A 21,206-nucleotide genomic window follows, 5' to 3' on the forward strand; every position below is an offset into this window, starting at 1 on the left:
AACCCAGGACCGTCAGAAATAAAGTTGTATGCTATTCCGATAGATCACCGTTACTGTCATTTTTGACTTAAATTAGTGACCGGTCAGTTTGGATGTATATATTTTTTTTATTTTATCCCAATAAAAGATAAGATTTTTAAAGACTTTCGTCTTGGAAAGTAATGTGGACTCTTGACCCCATTGCTATCAATTTAATTAACGAAACCATCGTGATAAATTCGAATTTGTCACGATGTGACCTCATGCTCATATTATCATCCTCCACTGGTGCCCCGCCAGCGTAAACCGTTAGCGCAGGCGGGTGCACCATTTCATTATCACATAAAAAAAAAAACCAAGTCTGTGATATCTTACTAATATTATAAATGCGAAAGTTTGTGAGTATATATGGATGTTTGTTACTCTTTCACGCAAAAACTACTGAACTGATTTTGATGCAACTTTACAGTAACATAGCTTCTACATCAGAATAATACGTAGTCTATAATTTAAAAAGATATGTAAATTGGGCGTTATATAATGATAAGTGTGATGCAAACGAAATCGTGCGGGTCAGCTAGTCTATATCTATACATATAAATACAATCGGAGTGTCTTTTTGTAATATTGAAATAACCGTATTTTACTACATGCATATGAATATAAATACGGTACATACACCAAAATAACATTTTTTATAATTTTTGTCTGTGTATCTGTCTGTTTGTTACAGCTAATCTCTGAAATGGCTGGACCGATTTCAACGGGACTTTTTTGGCAGATAGCTAATGTAAAAAGGAGTAACTTAGGCTACTTTTATTTTAGAAAGGTAAAGTAAATTCCACGCGGACGAAGTCGTTGGTACAGCTAGTATGGAATAAAATAAAAACTCTTTCTTACAGTACAAGCAGCAGATGGTCCTATGATATATATTGCGGATATTTAGTAGTAAATTGCTTCTAATAATACCAGTAGACAATATAACTTGTCCATTCTGTGGCTTTGTCAGTGATTTATGTTAGAAACCAGCAAGTTAAAGTGGCAATAGGCCCGCCCTATGGCTCAAAAACCCTCGACTGCCGGGAAAAAAGGCTTTCGGGCGACTACGTACTTACTTTTACTTCTAAATCACATTATAATGTGTGATTGATTATGTTTGTAGTGTATGTGTGGGTTAATGAAAGATATATACACAGAGGATTCGATGTACAGAGTGAAAACTTTAGCTAGTGCTCATTTCGAAAAATTTAAACTACCATCAATCTATACACATAAATAAAATTGGAGTGTCTGTTTGTAATATTGAAATAACCGTTTTTTACTACATGCATATGAATATAAATACGGTGCATACACCAAAATAACATTTTTTACAATTTTTGTCTGTCTGTCTGTTTGTTCCGGCTAATCTCTGAAATGGCTGGACCGATTTTGACGGGACCTTTTTTGGCAGGTAGCTGAAGTAATAAGGAGTAACTTAGGCTACTTTTATTTTTGATAAATAAAGTTAAATTCCACGCGGACGAAGTCGCGGAAACAGCTAGTAATAAAAAAGATTTTGTCTCTCTAATACGGTCAGCTAGTAGCGAATTGTCAGCCTTTACATGTTCTGGAAATATGTTTTTTTAATTGAACAAAGATTGAGTGCGTAGCTGTTTCTATATTGATTGTCGCAAGCCTAATCCTTGTTAATATATATTTACCACCGCGACTACGGCCATTGAACAAATTATACTTGTTTTTTCTATAAATAAAATATTGTAGAATGAACTTCCTGCCGAGGGTTTCTCACGAGATTCATGTCTCATTCAAACCCTCGGCAGGAAGGTGTTTTTCAAGAAGAGTATATTAAGAATTCTTAAAGTCAGCAACGCGCACGTGGTAACCCTGGTATTTCAGGCGTCCATAGGCTACGGTAACCGTTTACCATCAGATGGGCCGTATGCATGTTTGCCACCATCGTAGTATAAAAAAAATTATTCATGTTAATTGAAATAACTTGTAACAATTTATGCATTGCCTGCATTTATCAAATTAATTGGCACGCCTAAATTATAGGTGCTTCAGTAAAGTCATTAATATTGGCTAACTGAAAAACAGCCCCTGTAAAAACAAAAGGGGCGCATCCAATAAATAATAACAGATACATATATACTGTTTTTTATTATTCACGTATTTTTTTTTTATTGGAGGGATTGAGATATTGTTATGTGCTTGGACCTGTAGCACTGCGACCTACATAGATCTATTGTGCTCGCCCTTTTTCAGAGTTCGCTACCTAGACCCGTCAAGGACAAGAATTGAAGGATATTCTTAGGAGCGATGGTTTTTATATCAGCAGGATAGAATGTAAAGTTTCCAAAGGAGATATTTCGTTTATGCACGAGTGGGCTACAACCACATAGGATGTGTAGTGGCGTTTCCAGGCGTCTATAGACTACGGTAACTATTTACCATCAGATTGGCCGTATGCTTGTTTGCCATCATCGTAGCATAAAATAAACCTGATCGAATTCGAATTTAAAACTACTATATATAGTCTCGTCAGCATAAATCATATTCCACACTAGCTGTACTCGCGACTTCGTCCGCGTGGAATTTAACTTTATTTTTTAAAATAAAAGTAGCCTAAGTTACATCAGCTACCTGCCAAAAAAGACATTTCAGAGATTAGCCGGAACAAACAAGAGAAAAATTGTAATAAATGTTATTTTGGTGTATGTACCGTATTTATATTCTTATGCATGTAGTAAAAAACGGTTATTTCAATATTACGAACAGACACTACAATTTTATTTATATGAATATATGAAAGAAGACAGTATATAAAGGAAATGATATTTTGACAATCCATGACATAGATGTGTAGGTTATATGAAATGTCAAAATTTTGAGAAACATCATAGCAGTCTTGTTTTTGTACTTTGCCTCGTCCAAGTGTTACTTTAATTATTAAAAAGTTAAATTTTAATAAAATTTTGAGAAACATCATAGCATTCTAGTTTTTGTACTTTGCCTCGTCCAAGTGTTACTTTAATTATTAAAAAGTTAATTTAAAAAAAAATTGAGAAACATCATAGCATTCTAGTTTTTGTACTTTGCCTCGTCCATGTGTTACTTTAATTATTAAAAAGTTAAATTTTAATAAAATTGTGACTAGAATCATCACAGACACTACTTGGGCATACTTGTTGTTCTATCTATTGTGAAAAGTAGGTCACAAGCATATCTTCAGAAACTTGTAAACAATTGTTTATCGTTAGTTTCCTACTTGAATGTCCAACGGTCCAACTATAGAGATTGTCCACAATTCACTACTATTCATAAATATGAACTTTATGTTTCCTATGACTATGTCATGCAATACAATGTAACTATAATAATATTAGGTCCTTACATATGAAATTGGTATTTTGTCGTACTGGCCACTTTGATCTCAAATATATTCTCTTTAGTTAGGAATTCCAATTTCAAATTTATACAGCTATTTTCTCATGCATTTGTTTTTCGAAAACCAAACTAGAAGAGCTTCAATTGGAATGTCTAAGACATCCACCGTACTCCCAGGACCTTACTCCAACAGATTACCATTTTTTTCGAAATGCTGTTGCCGCAACTTCATTCGCATGGAATTTAACTTTACTTTTCTAAAATAAAAGTAGCCAAAGTTACTCCTTATTACATCAGCTACCTACCAAAAAAAAACTCCCGTCAAAATCGGTCCAACTATTTCAGAGATTAGCCGGAACAAACAGACAGACAGACAAAAATTGTAAAAAAATGTTATTTTCACGTATGTACCGTATTTATATTCATGTGCAGGTAGTAAACAATGGTTATTTCAATATTACAAACAGACACTCCAATTTTATTTATATGTACAGATTTTTACACCCATTCCCATAAAAGACCTATTGATTTTTCTAAACGATACTTGGAAACATATTGACATATATATAGTAGGTACGTAATACCACGTAAATAATCCCAGGTGGGAAAGAAACTGACCAGTTAATGATTACGCATTTAACCGAAGAAAATGTACCGAAGGGAATAAAACGAGGCCAATTCTAGAATTTATATGAAACCGAAATCGCTATCCAATCTGCGTCAAATACGCCAAACGGACGGAGAAATTCGAAGAATATCCGATACTCCAATGAATTCAGACGGACGGAGAAATTCGGAGAATATCCGATACATCTGTGAATTCAGTTCGCCTAATCAAATAGGTGTTAATTAATTTCAAATACGGACTATTCTCAATTGAAATTTCTCAATTTTCAATAAGGGAAAGTAAATATCGTAGAGTTACAGATATGCTCTTTCAAATAAAATTTGATTTGGTTTGCATGTTGCAATATGACGGTGAAATTATAGAATAGAACTAGCTTTTGCCCGCGGCTTTGCTCGCGTCAATTTATGGCTTTTTAGAGGTGGAATCAATCAAAATCCTTCCTTAGGAGATGCCTTACGTCATAGTAGCTTTATGCATGCAAAGTCTCAGCCCGATCGGTTTAAAATTGACAAAGTTTCATACAAACTTTCATCCCAAATTATCCCCTTGGGGGTAGAATTAATCAAAATCCTTTCTTAGCGGATGCCTACGTCATAACATCTAACTGCATGCCAAATTTCAGCCCGATCCGTCCAGTGGTTTGGGCTGTGCGTTGATAGATCACTATGTCAGTCACCTTTGAGTTATATATATTTAGATAGAAAATCATTTATTCAATTAAACTTAATTTAACCACTTTTGAATAATCATAGTTATCATTCTTTTAATCTACCGCTCATTCGGAAAGCTGTCTCATAACAAGAAGAACGAATAAGAAACTTGCGTGTTGCTCTTTTAAATAATCATTGCAATTTTACATTTCCAATTCGAAACTTGCGAATACAAACCACCAACTAGCACTAATTTATTAACTTCAGATATTAAGTACACAATAGGATTAAATCAGTCATAGTGATTAGAGCAGACCAGTCCCTACGAGCAGCACTCGTTCACGAGTATGACGTATGAGCCAGCCATCACTGCGCTCGACCATACTTTAAGGAGCCCAATTAAAATTATAGCACTGTCATTGGGCCCGTGGTGGCACCCGCGTGAAATATAGAATAGAATAGAATAGAATTTTTATTAACTCGTTTTTACAGTAATAACATAAGAAATACAAGAATAAATTACACATTAAAAAACGGTGTCAATGTGGGCCACAACTCAGCATAATGCTGGAAATAGTTTCCAGCGCTGATTTACAGTTGGGCCCTCAGTACGGACGCGCAAATATTACAATTAAAAAATACGTATACATTAACTTAATAAATCAGATACTATGCAATTAAAATTAAAATAATAATATCAAGAGGAAGAGGAATAATAAAAAGTAAAATTATATATTAATAATCTTAAATAATAATCCTAAAACATTATATACGTAATGGATAAAAGAAAAAATAAACAATTATAAAGAAATAAAATAAAAAAAAACAAATAATAAACACAGTGATGCGTATATAATGTGTTATTCTTGACGACCTCGGTGGTCCAGCGGTCTAGTACACCGCTTTACGACCGATGGTCGCGGGTTCGATTCCTCGCACGGCACAAACATTTGTATTCATGAGTATGATTGTTTGTATCGGTCTGGGTGTTTTCTATATATAATATGTATGTATTTACAAAAAAAAATATCTATGTATTTGTATCAGTTATCTAGTACCCATAACACAAGCTTTAGCTAGCTTAACTTGGGTCTAGATGGCGCTGTGTGAATTGTCCTGAGATTATTATTATTATTATTATTATTATTATTATTATTATATAACTGTAAAGTTTCATCAAAATCCGTTCAGTAGGTTATATCGTTAGCCCAGGCGGACGCACCATTCCAATATCAAGTCTTAAAAAACAATGTTATCTATAAATCAAGCTCCTTGTTCAGCGCTGATAGGTGTGATCACCTCGTTGAGCTACTTCAGCACGTTCCGCGTGATAAGCATGTATTCACTTCGAATGTAGGTTGTGATACACTGAGCAAATAATAAACTTTGTAAATAACTGTGTATATATAAACAATAAAATGTATTTTATATTGTATAGGAGTTTTCAATCCTTACTAATCATTACACAAAACACAGTAAAAACAAAGTCGCTGTCACTGTCTGTCCCTATCTATGCTTAAATCTTTAAAACTATGCAACTGATTTTGAAGCGGTTTTTTTAATAGATAGAGTGATTCAAGAGGAAGGTTTATATATATAATAATATATGTACCCGTGCGAATTCGGGCGAGTAGCTAGTATATTATAAATGCGAAAGTAACTCTGTCTGTCTGTTTCGCTTTCACGCTAAAACTACTGAACCGATATAAATTAATTTTAGTATACTGATTGTCTAGATCCTGAGGAAGGATGTAGGCTTAAGAAAAAAGGGTTGAAAGAGGAGATGAAAGATTGTATGGAAGAAGTCATTTTGTGCGCTACATATTTAAAAATTATATTAAACTATTGAGTAATACGAATATAAAGAAATATGACATTCAAAATTACTAAAAATGTTACCCTATAGGATATTTAAAAAAATAGGCGATGAAAGTTTTTATGGAAATTCGTCATTTTATGCAGTATTTTTTTTTTGGCTAATTTGGGATGGATTATTTAATATTTTTTTTTAGTTGGTCAAGATCACTATTCTACGGGGACGTAGTCGCGGGCACAACTAATCTATACATATAAATAAAATTGTAGTGTCTGTTTGTAATATTGAAATAACCATTTTTTACTACATGCATATGAATATAAATACGATACATACACCAAAATAACATTTTTTACAATTTTTGTCTGTCTGTCCGTCGGTCTGTTTGTTCGGGCTAATCTCTGAAATTGGTGGACCGAATTTGACGGGACTTTTTTTGGCAGATAGCTGATGTAATAAGGAGTAATTTAGACTACTTTTATGTTAGAAAAATAAAGTTAAATTCCACGCGGATGAAGTCGCGGGAACAGCTAGTATATTACATAAATCAACCACCGGGTAGATCTGTGTGTTCGAAATATAACATATAATCTTATAATAATCGAACCCACGACCATCGGATGTAAAGCGGTGAGCTAAATCATCGAGGCCAATAACTAAATGCCTTATTTCTATTATCATAATATTATATTAACTGTACACAAAACACTTATGTGTATTGATATTATGTACATTATATACAGACATATATATATTAAGAATCTTGATAAGATAATCCACACTCACAAATTGCACGGTGTTATAATTATTCTTAACTATCAGTTACTCGTAACTTCGTCTGCGTGGAATATCACTATTTTTCATGAAAATTGAAAAAAAATCTAAAAAACTGTTACTCCTTATAACATTTGCTATCTATAGACAGTTTCAAAAGAGTTAGTGATTGCACTAATAAAAGCTTACGTAACAATAACAAACTGATTTTACCTAAATGTCGTTTGGCTAAAGTTAGTAATTCGTTTTATGGCAATTGCGTAAGGTTTTACAATAAAATACCAGAGTCTGTTATAAATCTGCCAGAAAAAAGATTTAAATGTCAAATAAAACAGTTCCTTTGCAAAAAAGCTTACTATAAAATTGAAGAATTCGTTAACGATAATAATGTTTTTATAGAAAAACTTTAAATCTATAGCACTGACAATATTATCTGATTACATTAATAATGAGTGCGTAGCGACTTCTATGTTGATTATCGCATGCCTCTTACTTGTTATACTGTAATTATTTATATAAAAAAAAACATCTATTAAAAAGAGCAACACACAAGTTTCTTGCTCATTCTTCTTGTGATGAATCTGCATTCCGAATGAGTGGTAGAATCAAAATATGACTATTCAAAAGTGCTTGTAATGAGTTTATTTGAATAAAGATTATTTCTATTTCTATTTCTATTTCTATAGAGTCTGCGCTATCTGTGTACCAAATTTCACTTAAATCGGTTCAGTAGTTTCGACGTCAAAACCGGACAGAAAGACAGAGACGGTAACTTTTAATATTTCATTTCACATTTCTAGTATTAGTAAGGATATATAAACAACTAGATACTCGCCCCGGATTCGCCCGGGTGTACATGTATTATACATCTAAACCTTCCTCTTGAATCACTATATCCATTAAAAAAAACCGCATCTAAATTAGTTGCGTAGTTTTAAAGATTTAAGCATACATAGGGACGGACAGACAGCGACAGCGACTTTGTTTTATACTATGTAGTGATTCATCAAATTTATATTTATTATCAGTCAAATTATTACGGTACTGATAGAAATATTTACGTTTGCCTTTTCAAGTTTGTGCACCACCTTGATTACATACAAAACAACAGTATATGAAACCTTTTATTATTATAATAATGTATGTAGGTCATTTATTTTTGATTCTTATCAAGTTTATCGCATTCTTTTAAAACTTGTAGTTTTTATTCAATGTCTATTTTATAAATCCGTTTATTCGTATTACTAGCTACTCGGTATATCGTTCGTATGTACCTTCCTCTTGAATCACTCTATCTATTAAAAAAAAACTCTTCAAAATCCGTTGTGTAGATTTAAGCATACATAAGGACAGACAGTGAAAGCGACTTTGTTTTATACTATGTAATGTAATGATTAATCAAAAGTAACAAAAATTTCAATAATAACTACTAAACATTTTGTCATAAATTTCCGTAATTCAAAATCCCATACAAAATTATGCTCCATTACATTGGTTTGCAGTTTGGATATTATACTATGTAATTATTTACAACATTTACATTTATATAACACATTGTACATTTATAGAGAGACTGGCTGTTACCAAATTAAAGAGAAAAAAGTGTATTAACGAAAAAACACATTTTTAGGAATAACAACGTTGGGAACTAAGCTCGGTCGGCCGGGTACTATATACAGTAGAAAGCTAAACAGTCGCCATTGTAATCAACCGCAAGTGGGGTGGCTATTTACCTAAACAAGAATAGGTCAAGTGTGCCCTGTGCCTCGTAATACTCGTACCTACATATATATAAGCAGAACACAGCTGTATTCTTTCGTGGCCAAAGAAAAGAAATCGATTTCTAACATTTCGTCTAATCTTTCTTTCTTTCAAAGGAATAGGTTCTATGATTTCATGTAGTTTTTTTCTTTTAAAGGAATAGGTTCTAAGAATGAGTCTAGATTTTGTTTTTAGATGGTTAATTTATATGCAGTCAAAGAAGGAACGAGAGGTATGCCAACGAAATCTCTCTACAATGTTCTAAAAGATTTTGGTCTATTTAAAATTGCAGTGAGTGCTATCGTATATATAAATATCATCATCTTTCCTTATGCGAGCAGCTAAGGAGTAGAACTCTCTACCAGCGTCTACCTTTACTGCCTCTTACAACATTGGGTCTTTCAAGTAAAGAGTGAATAGGCATTATTTGAGCTTGCGTGTAATAGCTTAGACCACATCATCACTTAACATCAGGTGTTTCTTTCTTAAGGGTCGGCAACGCGCACGTGACACCCCTGGTGCTTCAGGCGTCCATAGGCTACGGTAACCATTTACCATCAGATGGGCCGTATGCTTGTTTGCCACCATAGTAGTATAAAAAAAAAAAAGGTGAGATTGCGGTCAAACGTGCTCAAATTTTGATACATATACATATATATATATATATAACTTCAGACTCAGACGTGAGACTTCAGAGAAATAGATTCTAAGATTTCGTCTAGATTTTCTTTCTATCAGATTAATTTATATGCAGTCGAAGTAGGAGCTAGAGATACTAGCGAAATCTCTACAGTCTGCTAAAAGATCTCGGTCTGTCAAGAACTGCAGTAAGTTCTATACTTGAACGTGTATCTAAAGCTGCACTAGCAGGCTCCTACCAGATTTGGCTGGGCGAAAAGAGAAACACGAGCGTGAATCTACAGAATGCTATGAAATTCTTCTATACCTTTACCAATTCTGAATTAATGTTTTACAATATATTTTTTAATTTGCATAGAATACATTTTTTTTCTTGGCAAGTTACATTTAAATTTACGCATTTTACACTCTAATTAGGTGTCGTAAGGTTGATTTTCGAATTCAGCTCAAAATTTTCTTAAATACATTCTTCTATATACATCTTAAATTTTCGCTTTATCGAGCAAAGAATCCATTTACTTATTTTTATGTAGATGCGAAAGATGTTGATTTTACTATACATCGTAAAATAACCCTTATTTACCTCCATTTAAAGCAACCCAAACTAAACTCTAATCCTCATAAAACATTTTACGATGCCCTTAAGCCGCATTCGCACGAGGATTTTACTGGAACGAGTGCACTGGAATGCTCACTTATAAGAATGACAATTTTACTAACTCACTACGTAACTTTCAGCACATTCTTAGCTATATGTTCATGATAGTACGAAGCCTAATTGTAAATTGTATTTACTACATTTGAAAAGGTCTACTATAAAGTGACAGATTAGAAAATTATAGGTCTATTTGTAGCAACAATCAAGTGTAGTGTAAGTTGTGTCTATGAAATAAGATCAATGTCTGAAGTTCTTTTTCGGACTACTCTAATGTTATTGGCTGTAGCTGGCCTTTATAGCTTCAACGGACGATAGGGGGCGAGTGCAGGTGGCACTTCAAACCCGCGGAAGGACTTATGGAGTGAATAAAGGCCAACTCCCGCCTGACGGATATGACTTTAGTCTGAGTGCATTTTATAACTTTTTTGCAAGATTTGCAACTTGCTCAGTGTCGTTCATAAGTTCATTACTCTTAGTTTTCAACAGTTCTGACACAAAGTCAGAAATGCTAAAAACTAAGAACAAATGAACCTATGAATAAAAATATATACATATCTTAGGAAAAGGCATATCCAATAACGTCATTTCGCTCGATCTTTACACCTGACGTACCCAATAACACAGCAGCGAGTACACTTGCTTACTACTAAACCATTATGCAAGTGCACTCGTATGTTTTTGAACATACTTTAAACGTCTAAACGCAGCATTATATTGTAACTTGGTGCAAAAGGTGCTTTCATGCTTCTAACGAATTTTATAATAATACAAGTAGGTATGTAAATAACCTTTATTGCGGTAATATTTTTAGAATCGCATTTTTATCGAGGTGGCAATTATTTTCGTAGGCACCAATATACTATGCTAGCTACATTTCGCTATTTTACTCATTTAAATTAGGATAAAAAATAGGATATGGTCCATGTATGTACCAAATATAATTAAAATTTGTTCAAATTTGTTTGGGCATGATTGAATCACAAACAAATATCTTTATAAACTTTCATGTATTTAACTATCTTCTTATATTAAGTTTATTGGAATATAGATTATTTCTATTTTATGATTCGGCATAAATAATTACATTCTATTCAAAATTTTTCAACACTTATTTTTTTAATAGCGATATTAATTTATACTCAGCTAGACTATATCTGTACACTTCTTCTTCATATAAAAATTTTATATATTCCAAACAAAAATTGTAATCATTGAAATGTCACTCAAGTACCGGATCTAAAACATGGAGCGGAAAGGTGGGTAATTATATATTTCAACCCTTTTCCACGCATATTCCGGAATCCGAGATTGTATGAATTGGAGAATAACCTCTATAACAAATAATATTATATCGAATATACTATATATACCGAAGGTCTCGGTGGTCTAGCGGTTTACTTCCGATGGTCGCGGGTTCGACTTCTCGTACGGTACAAACAATTGTATTTATGAGTGTGATTGTTTATATTGGTTTGTAGTATTTGTAAATAACATACAATAAATATTTGTCGTAAAAAAAGTTATAAATTTCTTACAAAATGATACTGTGATGTTGTTAAGTTTTCACATAAAATGGCTGGAAGGATAATAATGAAATTTTCACACAAGATGTCATTAAATATGGGTAAACTAAATTCTATATTTCAGCGCCGCTCATTGAGGTTACTTGTGACCCGAGAGCTGGTAGCTATTTTGCCCAAAGGCTAAGTATGGCCATTCAAAGAGGCAACGCTGCCAGTATCTTGGGTACGCTGCCTCGATGTGCCGCGTTGGATTACAATTATTGTTTTTTGTAATTGTTTGTATTGAATTATGAAATTGATAAACATTATAAAAATATTGTATATAATTCTAAAGAAAAATATAAAATACCTTTAAATTTACTATTTTATTAATGAACTAGCTACTCGCCCCGGCTTCGCCCGGGTGTACATGTATATAAACCTTCCTCTTGAATCACTCTATCTATTAAAAAAACCGCTTCAAAATCCGTTGCGTAGTTTTAAAGATTTAAGCGTACATAGGGACGGCGACAGCAACTTTGTTTTATACTATGTATGTAGTGATAATAATAAACTTAGACAATGCACATAGCGTCATATATTCCCAAACAAAGCAGTGCTTGTTTTATGGGTACTAGATAATTGATAAAGATAGATACTTAAATCCATTTTTTGTAAATACATAAATAACAAACATAAGAAACACCTAAACCAATACAAACAATCATGAACAATGTTTATTAATAGTGTACTATAAAAATACACGGGCAAAAAGTACCCAATCATAAAATTTCGCATATATCCGATCAATTATGGGAAAAAGCTGTGGGCAGAAGAGCCAGGGCAGTTAAAAATAATTAACACTGTCGAGATCCATATTGCAAATAGCAATTTGTGAATTCAGAATAATTGCTATTCGATAAAATCAGGCGCTAGAAATCCGATACTTTTTTTTCATATATGTAATTGCAAAGAAAGAAAGAAAAATATTTTATTCAGTGCATTATAAAAAATAGACAAACAAGCTGTCTTACCACTTGATGGTAAGTGGTAACCGTAGCCTATATACATTTTCACACAAGATGTCGTTTATTATACGTCGATGTCGATGATATATGTACGAATTAGAAGTCTTCTTAACTTTCATATCCCAGACAATCTAAAAACAAAATAAAAAAAAGCAGTACATTAAAAAAATGTAATACCTATTTAAAAGTGCTTCAATTATATTCTTCTTCTATTCAAAACACAGCTTTGAAGCAAACTGCTTATCTAGAGGCTGAAATTGGTATACATAGTATATATGTACAATAAATACCCACAGAGACTTTACACAGTCTACGTCAGTAAAACATCTTATAAGTACACATTATTTATATTGTAAAGCGGGATTTAACACGAATAATTTTATGATAAACTAGCTGCGCCCGTGACTTCGTGCGCGTGGAATTTAACTTTATTTTTCTAAAATAAAAGTAGCCTATATTACTCCTTCAACTACCTGCCAATAAACACTTGACAGAGTTTTTGGCAGGTTGATGTAACAACCTTAGGCTACTTTTATTTCAGTAAAATTAAAATCTTGTTGCAAAATTCAAAACGGACGAAGTCGCGTGTACAGCTAGTTTACCATATAATTATTCGTGTTAAGAACTGGTTAACAATATAAATATAACTATCTTATAAGTGATTGTATGTATGTGTTGAACCATTCGATTGTTTTTCTTTTTTATCAGAAATATGACCCCTTTATATAAAAGGGTTATATTTCTATAGAAATAAAACTGTTACGCCGGGTATATCCATTGTTTATATATATCTGTGTAGCAATTTGTTAGAAAATTGTTCAACCCTCACAATATATTGCTTTGAGACAACCCAACCCCTTTGGGATAACATAGCATGTAGGTACAATAGGAAATTTTGTCCCGTCAGCACGTTTTACGTTGGATGACAGGTAACAAGGCTAAAATGACCACCTCAGCAATTTGTAATAGGATTACACGATTCGTATTTACTTTTCATTTTATTTGAATTTATACAAATAGTTTTTGTTCAAATAATTATTAACAATTTAATTTGACAACATTTGGAAATTTATATCACCTTTGCATGAACTTCTACAAACAAAATATTCATAAAATAAACAATATTTTTATGTAAAACGGTCGGTGATGGTTTTTTAAAAGCAAAGAAAGTTCATTTAATTTATTTATTTAATTCTAACTTACAATTTAAAAATCGCGATTGATTCGTCTTATACTAAATTAACCTATTCACGTTCGCGACTAAAACTATAGTGACCGTCCACCTGCCGTCCTTTGTTCTCGTACTTCTTGGATGCCGCTCATTTGAGTCAGCAATTGTTGGAAAGTATTGGGACATACTTTCCAAGAACAATCGCTGTATCCATGCCGATTGTGTAACTACAGGTAGGTAGTTATATGGACTTAGGCGGTTTGTACTCGTAACATGTAATTGAAAATAGTTACAGCCATCTATAATAATAATAATAATAATCAACATCTGCTTCTTCCTTATCCGATTTATTTGTGTTCGTCGTAATATGTTTTTCTCTTCCATTCATCCCTGTTCGCAGTCATCTCTTTATTTACTCCCTTTCTTATCATATCATCTATCACACAGTCCATCCATCTCTTTTTAATAATACTTACTACACTACATACACTTTATTGGGCACAGTAAAAATATTTACTAAAAAAGAACCTATATAAATGTGCTAATAATTCCCGGTATTTAGGTTCACTTCTCCAAAGCAATGGCGAATTAGATCGAACCATAAAGCACAGGATTAACTCAGGTTGGATGAAGTGGCGGCAGGTTACGGCGACGACGTGAGTTCCCCTTAAACTTAAGGGCAAAATTTACAAGACCATGATCCGGCCATGCTATTTTGTATGAATCAGAGCGCTGGCCCATAAAGGCGACGGATGAGAGACGACTGCATTCAACTGAAAAGCGAATGTTGAGATGGATGTGTGGTGTGATGAGGATAGACAAGATAAAGAATGAATACATCAGAGGAAGTATGAAAGTGGCACTAATGTCGGAGAGGTTAAAGAGTAATCATCTATCGTGGTATGGGCATGTAATGCGTAGGAATGAAGATCATATCCTAAGGACAGTGTTACATATGAATGTGGATGGTTATAAGGGTAGAGGAAGACCGAAAAAGAGATGGATGGACTGTGTGAAAGATGATATGGTGAGTAAATAACGGGATGACTGCGAACAGAGATGAATGGAAGAGAAAAACATATTACGCCGACCCCAAACAAATGGGATAATGAAGAAGCAGATGATGATGATCATGATGATAAATATGCTAATAAATGACGGCCTTCTCGCTCAAAACAATATCTTACAGACAACCTCTCTTACAGTCTATCATGATAACATTATCATGCTGACAACCGTGATACCGCTCAAGCAGTGCATTTTTTTTAATAGATGATAACTGTTTACGCTGACGGGGCACCAGTGGAGTATGATAAAATGTGCATGAAGTTAGGTCAGCTTGCCAAATGGCAAATTACTATGATGGTTTCCAGGGGGAACCACGTCAACCTGATATGTTACATTGCTACCAATAGGGTCATTCGTCCACAGTACTAACAATCCCCATTTGCCCCCAAGCTTTGCATGATTTGCTTTTACTGTCTTTTCTTACTCGATAATAATAACAATAATCTCAGGACAATTCACATAGTGCCATCTAGATCCAAGTTAAGCTAGCTAAAGCTTGAGTTATGGGTACTATAATAGATAACTGATACATATAAATAGACATATATATATATATATATTTTAAATAAATACATATTATACATAGAAAACACCCAGACCGATACAAACAATACTCATGAATACAAATGTTTGTGCCGTGCGAGGAATCGAACCCGCGACCATCGGTCGTAAAGCGGTGTGCTAGACCGATAGACCACCGAGGTCGTCAAGTAGAATATAGAATATAGAAATAGATAATAGAAACATAGCTAGGAAAGAAAGCTGCTTAGCGGCTGAAATAGGCGAGGCGAGGGATACTTGGATGCAAGCAAATGATTTTAACAAAATTTAAAAATTTCAATTCATTATTAATGTTACTTTCAACTATTTAAATAATTTATATTTATTTTTTACACTACAGTTCGACTTATTTATTAATGTATACAAATACAGAAATTCGTTTAATACAATTTACAATAAATATACAATATTTTCATTACATATTTTATTAATTATCTACTCTCTAAATATTTAACGTACATTTTCTGTACTTAGCGATTCAATAATTCAACTGTTCTTAATTAAATACAGACATTATACAAAGTTTCAATTGAATTATTATATATATTATAATAATTTTCGTCTTATTTAGTTAAAAAGAATCATTTCAAAGTAACAACTCATCGTATCTGTAAGTATAAGTGGCAGTGGGCTGGTCATATCTATCGCAGAACCGATGCTAGCTGAAGTAGACGTGTTCTAGAGTGGAGACCGCGAATTGGCAAACGTAGTGTAGAACGCCCTGCAGCTAGGTGGAGCAATGACGTGGGTTGCGGGTAGTAACTGGATGAAGACAACCGATACAATATTGAAACCTTCAAGAAAAGAGCTTATTCCTTTTTAAAAGGCCGACAACGTACTTGTAATTTCCCTGGTGTTGCGGGTGCTCATGGGCGGCGGTAATCACTTACCATCAGGTGGGCCGCATGCTCGTTTGTCCCCTGTGTTATAAAAAAAAACCATGCTCAGTGGCGTGCCTTGGGAGAGATCTAAGTCCAGCAGTGGACAGCAGTGGGCTGATGATGATGAGTGACAATACTTGACACATTTTACAGGGTACGTTGCTACCTATTGATCGTTTTTCCTATTAATCCCAATGGTAATTGAAATTACTTCGAACCAAGGTTAAAACTCCTAGCGGTACCCTTAAACCAAAGACATATTATTATACCAAGGAGCAGGATATTGTCGACTATATACGAGCTAGGACGAGGGTGAGGTTGAGGGTGACGCAGCTGGAGTCAACGCGAGTTTCAAGGCGTTTATCGCCCGGGTCCCCACCAACATGCTGCCCACCTTCATGAAGGAGGACTACTGGCCGAAGGATATGGTGTATTGGCGCTACCGTGACAGATTGTCCTCGTCAGTGCCCCAATGACCACAGAATCAATTTCAATATATTAGTATTATAGTACTAATTAATGTGTATGTTATTCTATAGGGTATATGTAATATGGGCCTAGTATCATGAAATAAATAAATAAATAAAAATATATCCATCAGATAAAAGTTTACCTTCAGCTGACCCCTAAATCGTTCCCTAGATCAGCCCTCATTTTCAATAAAGACTGGTTACAACAGTATTATAATAGAAAATTCTAGATATTTATTTATTTAATAAAACTTTAAAACACAAATAAATTGCAATTTGGTAGAGACGAGCCAATTACCGTCCCTGAGATTTTCTTTATAAATTTATTACAGAAGAGATTATTAGTAATGGACTGATGACCCCATTGCTACGAGGAGCTTTGTACCATGTTGGTTTGATCGCCAACTTCCCATGGAACTATCCAGGAATTTCTTGATATGAAATTTGTCATATTGGCATAGCTAATCAGACCTCATGTTCATCTTATCACTCTGACTGGAGTGCCACCAGCAGGCTTAAACCATTAGCGCAGGCGGGTGTATCATTCCATTATAATACATTAATATATATATATATAGTTTGACGCGTATATTTTTTTTAAATAAACATAAACAGACGTCTTACATAAGTAACAACGATATGGATCTATTTAATCTTATATAAAGGAGACTGTACTTAATTTATTTAGGGGATTTGTACGCTGAGAGTGTTCATGTGTTCAGGATTACGTATACTTAATGCGGGGCATGTTAATAGCCCAGCAACGACGCAGTCTTCATATAAATGCGGTTTCCCTTCGCTCTAGAAATAATTATTCATTTAGTTTGTTATACCAGCAAAAATGTCTAAATAAACAACCCACCACATAAAACACAACGCCAGTTAGTCCCGAAGTAAGTACTTGTACTATGGCCACTAAATTATATTAAATTTATTTATTTATTTTATTGTTCAAATAAATTTTAAAACATGAGATGTAAGGGCCCTCCCCTTACATCTCGTGTTTTTAAATTTGGCGATACGTGTCACAGTTTCTGCGAATACCTAGTACGAGTATCAATTCTTTACAAATTTGTAGTTTAGCATTAAATTTACGTGCTCTGTTACACTGTAAATCATTTCAATGTATTGTGGAGAAAACAAACTCCTTAAATACTGGTGTGATGTAAACGAATTGGGTAGCAATTAAAAGTTAACAATTTAACATTTCAAATGATACCATTTTTATTATTCTTAACTAGTTATTAAGTACTCGAGATCGCGCAGAATCAATTCCAAGTAAGTGATTCCATACTTTTGCTCGCGAGTGTAGTTACTATTATAATTAGAAAATAAAAGAAATAATCTTTATTCAAATATACTTAATATTATATGTATATGCATTTTTGAATTGTCACATTCTTTTCTTATACGAATCATTAGGAAAGCAGACTCAGCACAAGAAGAAAAGAAAGAATGTAGGTACATTGCCTGTTGCTCTTTCAAAATGTTGTTCAATTAATTTTTTTAAGATTTTGCGTGAATACCAATTTCTAAACTAGAAAATTCACAAGAGTAAATAAATAATTACTTTATTTACAAAATTAATCAATCATAGTGAACAGAGCAGATATGTCCCAATTAATTTAAATCTCCTTTGATGTCAGCTTAATGATAATTATTGCTTATTTCCAATAAGTATCCAATTATTTATAAGTACTTACAATGCTCCACAAAAATGCAACGAGCAAAGTTTTTCAAGTATTCTCATGTTTCAAAAGATTCCACTGCACATAACTTTAAATCGCACAAAAGTTATAGTTAGGGTCTTTGAAAGTTCTGTCAGGAGTAGATAGTTATTGCAAGATATAAAAATAAATTATTACATACTTTTCTCAATTAATATTTTATTTATTATATCGTTACTGTGTCCAAATAACTGTATATTTTTTTAAGTTACTGATATAGCAAATAAACTGATAGAAAGTGTGGTCTCCAGACATGAACGCATAGCATCTACCGTCAGGGCAGAAGTGTGTTGTTAGTAATTAGGCTGGGGGGAATTACATACTAAATCACGTAGAAAGGGATTGTTGGTAATGGGAACTAATAACCCCATTCAGGTTGAACTTCACATGGTTTCACCTGGAAAACATCCTGATAAATTCCTGGTGAATTTGTCACGATGGGCTAACTGTCCTGACCAAAATGCAAATTCGAAAAGCTTTTAGAGTTAATTTGAATTTACATTACACTTTTTTACATTTACAACAATTCATCTACTACTATTTTACAACTTTACTATTACTTTAAATGTACAATTTTTTAGATTTCATTTTTATTTATTTGTATATATAAGTTGTTATAATGCAATAGTAAAAACACCAGTAACTATACGTAAAATTTAATAATCCAATATAAAGAACGCCACATTTTTTTATCGATATACAGATTGTTTCTACGCAGAGTTTAAAAGCAATTACCTGATTTGTGTTTTAGTTCTACCTATAAAAACAATTTTACCCAAATCTGATTAATAGAACGTTACATTAACGTGAACTATTCAAGGTTTTCCTGCGATGTAAGGCCGCCCTATGACCCAGTTGGAGTGGGCTGTCCAAATTGCAAATCGATTATGCCACGCGTTGTAGATCAGAATTTCCTACCAACCATTTTGTTCAGCTAATTAGGACTACTTGAGCTATGCTTCATTGTGCGGAAGTATCGCATGAGTGGTTCCTCTAGCGCCAGATGATCTGCTATCCGTGATGCTTTTTTTATGGATGACAATGGTACGATGCACCCGCCTGCGGTTACGGTATACGATAGCAGGATGATAAATCGAGCATGAAGTCAGGTCAGTTAACCCATACTGGCAAATGGTAATTCACCACGATGGTTTCCAGGGGGAACTGCGTGGAGGTCAATCTGACATGGTACTTTGCTAACTATAGGGGTTATTAGTCCACATTACTAACAATCTCTGTTTTAAAATTGTAGTCGCCCAGCTAGAACCTAAAGTCGTCAATAATTTTATCTCGGCCGAAAATTTCTAAAATGGTTAAGATCATACACACCCTCGAAACCGCAGCTGATGCTTTTACTAGGCTTCATAATAAAACTACCATAACCATTATAGAAGTTTTCAACCGGGAGGAAATTGGTCATATTAACCTGTTGCTGGCTCGCAACAATGGTCCATTGTCAGTTACTATCAGGTGGACTGTCAACTCTGTTGGCTATTCGAATTGTATAGAATTCATATCCACGTTGGAACCTAAGTAGTCTGGGACAGTGGGGTTTCAGACCTCCCGTCTACACCTAGATTGTTGAATAAATCTGCCGAGGTCTTCTTGAGAGGTCACAGTATAGGGTTTTTAAAGAATGGGGTATATTAACGTTTCTTAAGGGTCGGCATCGCGCACGTTACACTCCTGGTGTCTCAGGCGTCTATGAGCTACGCTAACCGTTTACCATTAGATATGCCGTACGCTTGTTTGCCACCATCTTAGAATAAAAAAAACAATTGATTTATATGTATAAACTATGCTACTAGGTTAGGTAGATATTAGTTAATCTATGTGTTTCGTGAATACTTTGAAATTAATAAACTTTATTGTTCACAGATTATTTGAGGAGAATGAAGACCTACTGAATATGTTCGAGAAGTTTCGCCAGTACCGGACGAAAGAGGAACAGATTAACTCGATGGAGCTGGCCGAGCATGCCAACAATGTGATGAACACGCTCGACGAGGGCATCAAGGGTCTGGATGACCTGGACAACTTCTTCCAGTATATACACCAAGTGGGGGCCAGTCATAGGAAAATACCGGGGTTCAAAGTGGAATATTTTTGGGTGAGATAATATTTACTTTATTCTTGGATACAGTAAAATTGCAAGGAAAATACAGGGTTCAAAGTGGAATATTTTTGGGAGAGATAGTGATTCCTTTATTCTTAGATATAGTAAAATTGATCATTTTCAAATTTCATCCTTTTACGACCAACCTCTATTTTTTAATAGCGATATTAATTTACATCGCAAAGAATCGTTTGCCGAGACGGCTAATTGTATAAAAAGAACAACTAGTGTACGTTGTACTTATGCTTCCAAGATAAGAAAAATAGTGTTTAAAATTTTCGTTTGTTTGTTTAAGCACGCTAATTTCAGTAACGGCATAACCGTTGATTTCTTTCTATCTTTCTAGAATCTAAATAGTGTTTAGTTAATTTAAATAAACTTAATGCA

At 33.8% G+C, this 21,206-nt stretch overlaps 1 protein-coding gene across 3 annotated transcripts in view; it reads left to right on the top strand.

Annotated features, from left to right (window-relative positions):
• LOC131855595 (neuroglobin-like) overlaps positions 1-21,206 on the top strand; it is a 100,403-nt gene that overhangs the window by 74,264 nt on the left and 4,933 nt on the right. For all 3 annotated transcript variants that reach the window (XM_059206878.1, XM_059206877.1, XM_059206879.1), the window contains exon 3: positions 20,582-20,813. In XM_059206878.1, coding sequence (XP_059062861.1) covers positions 20,582-20,813 — 232 coding nt within the window. The remainder of the gene's footprint in view (positions 1-20,581; positions 20,814-21,206) is intronic.

Source organism: Achroia grisella, unplaced genomic scaffold, assembly GCF_030625045.1.
Source record: "Achroia grisella isolate CSIRO2021 unplaced genomic scaffold, CSIRO_AGI_Agris_v1 utg146, whole genome shotgun sequence".
Taxonomy (NCBI): domain Eukaryota; kingdom Metazoa; phylum Arthropoda; class Insecta; order Lepidoptera; family Pyralidae; genus Achroia; species Achroia grisella.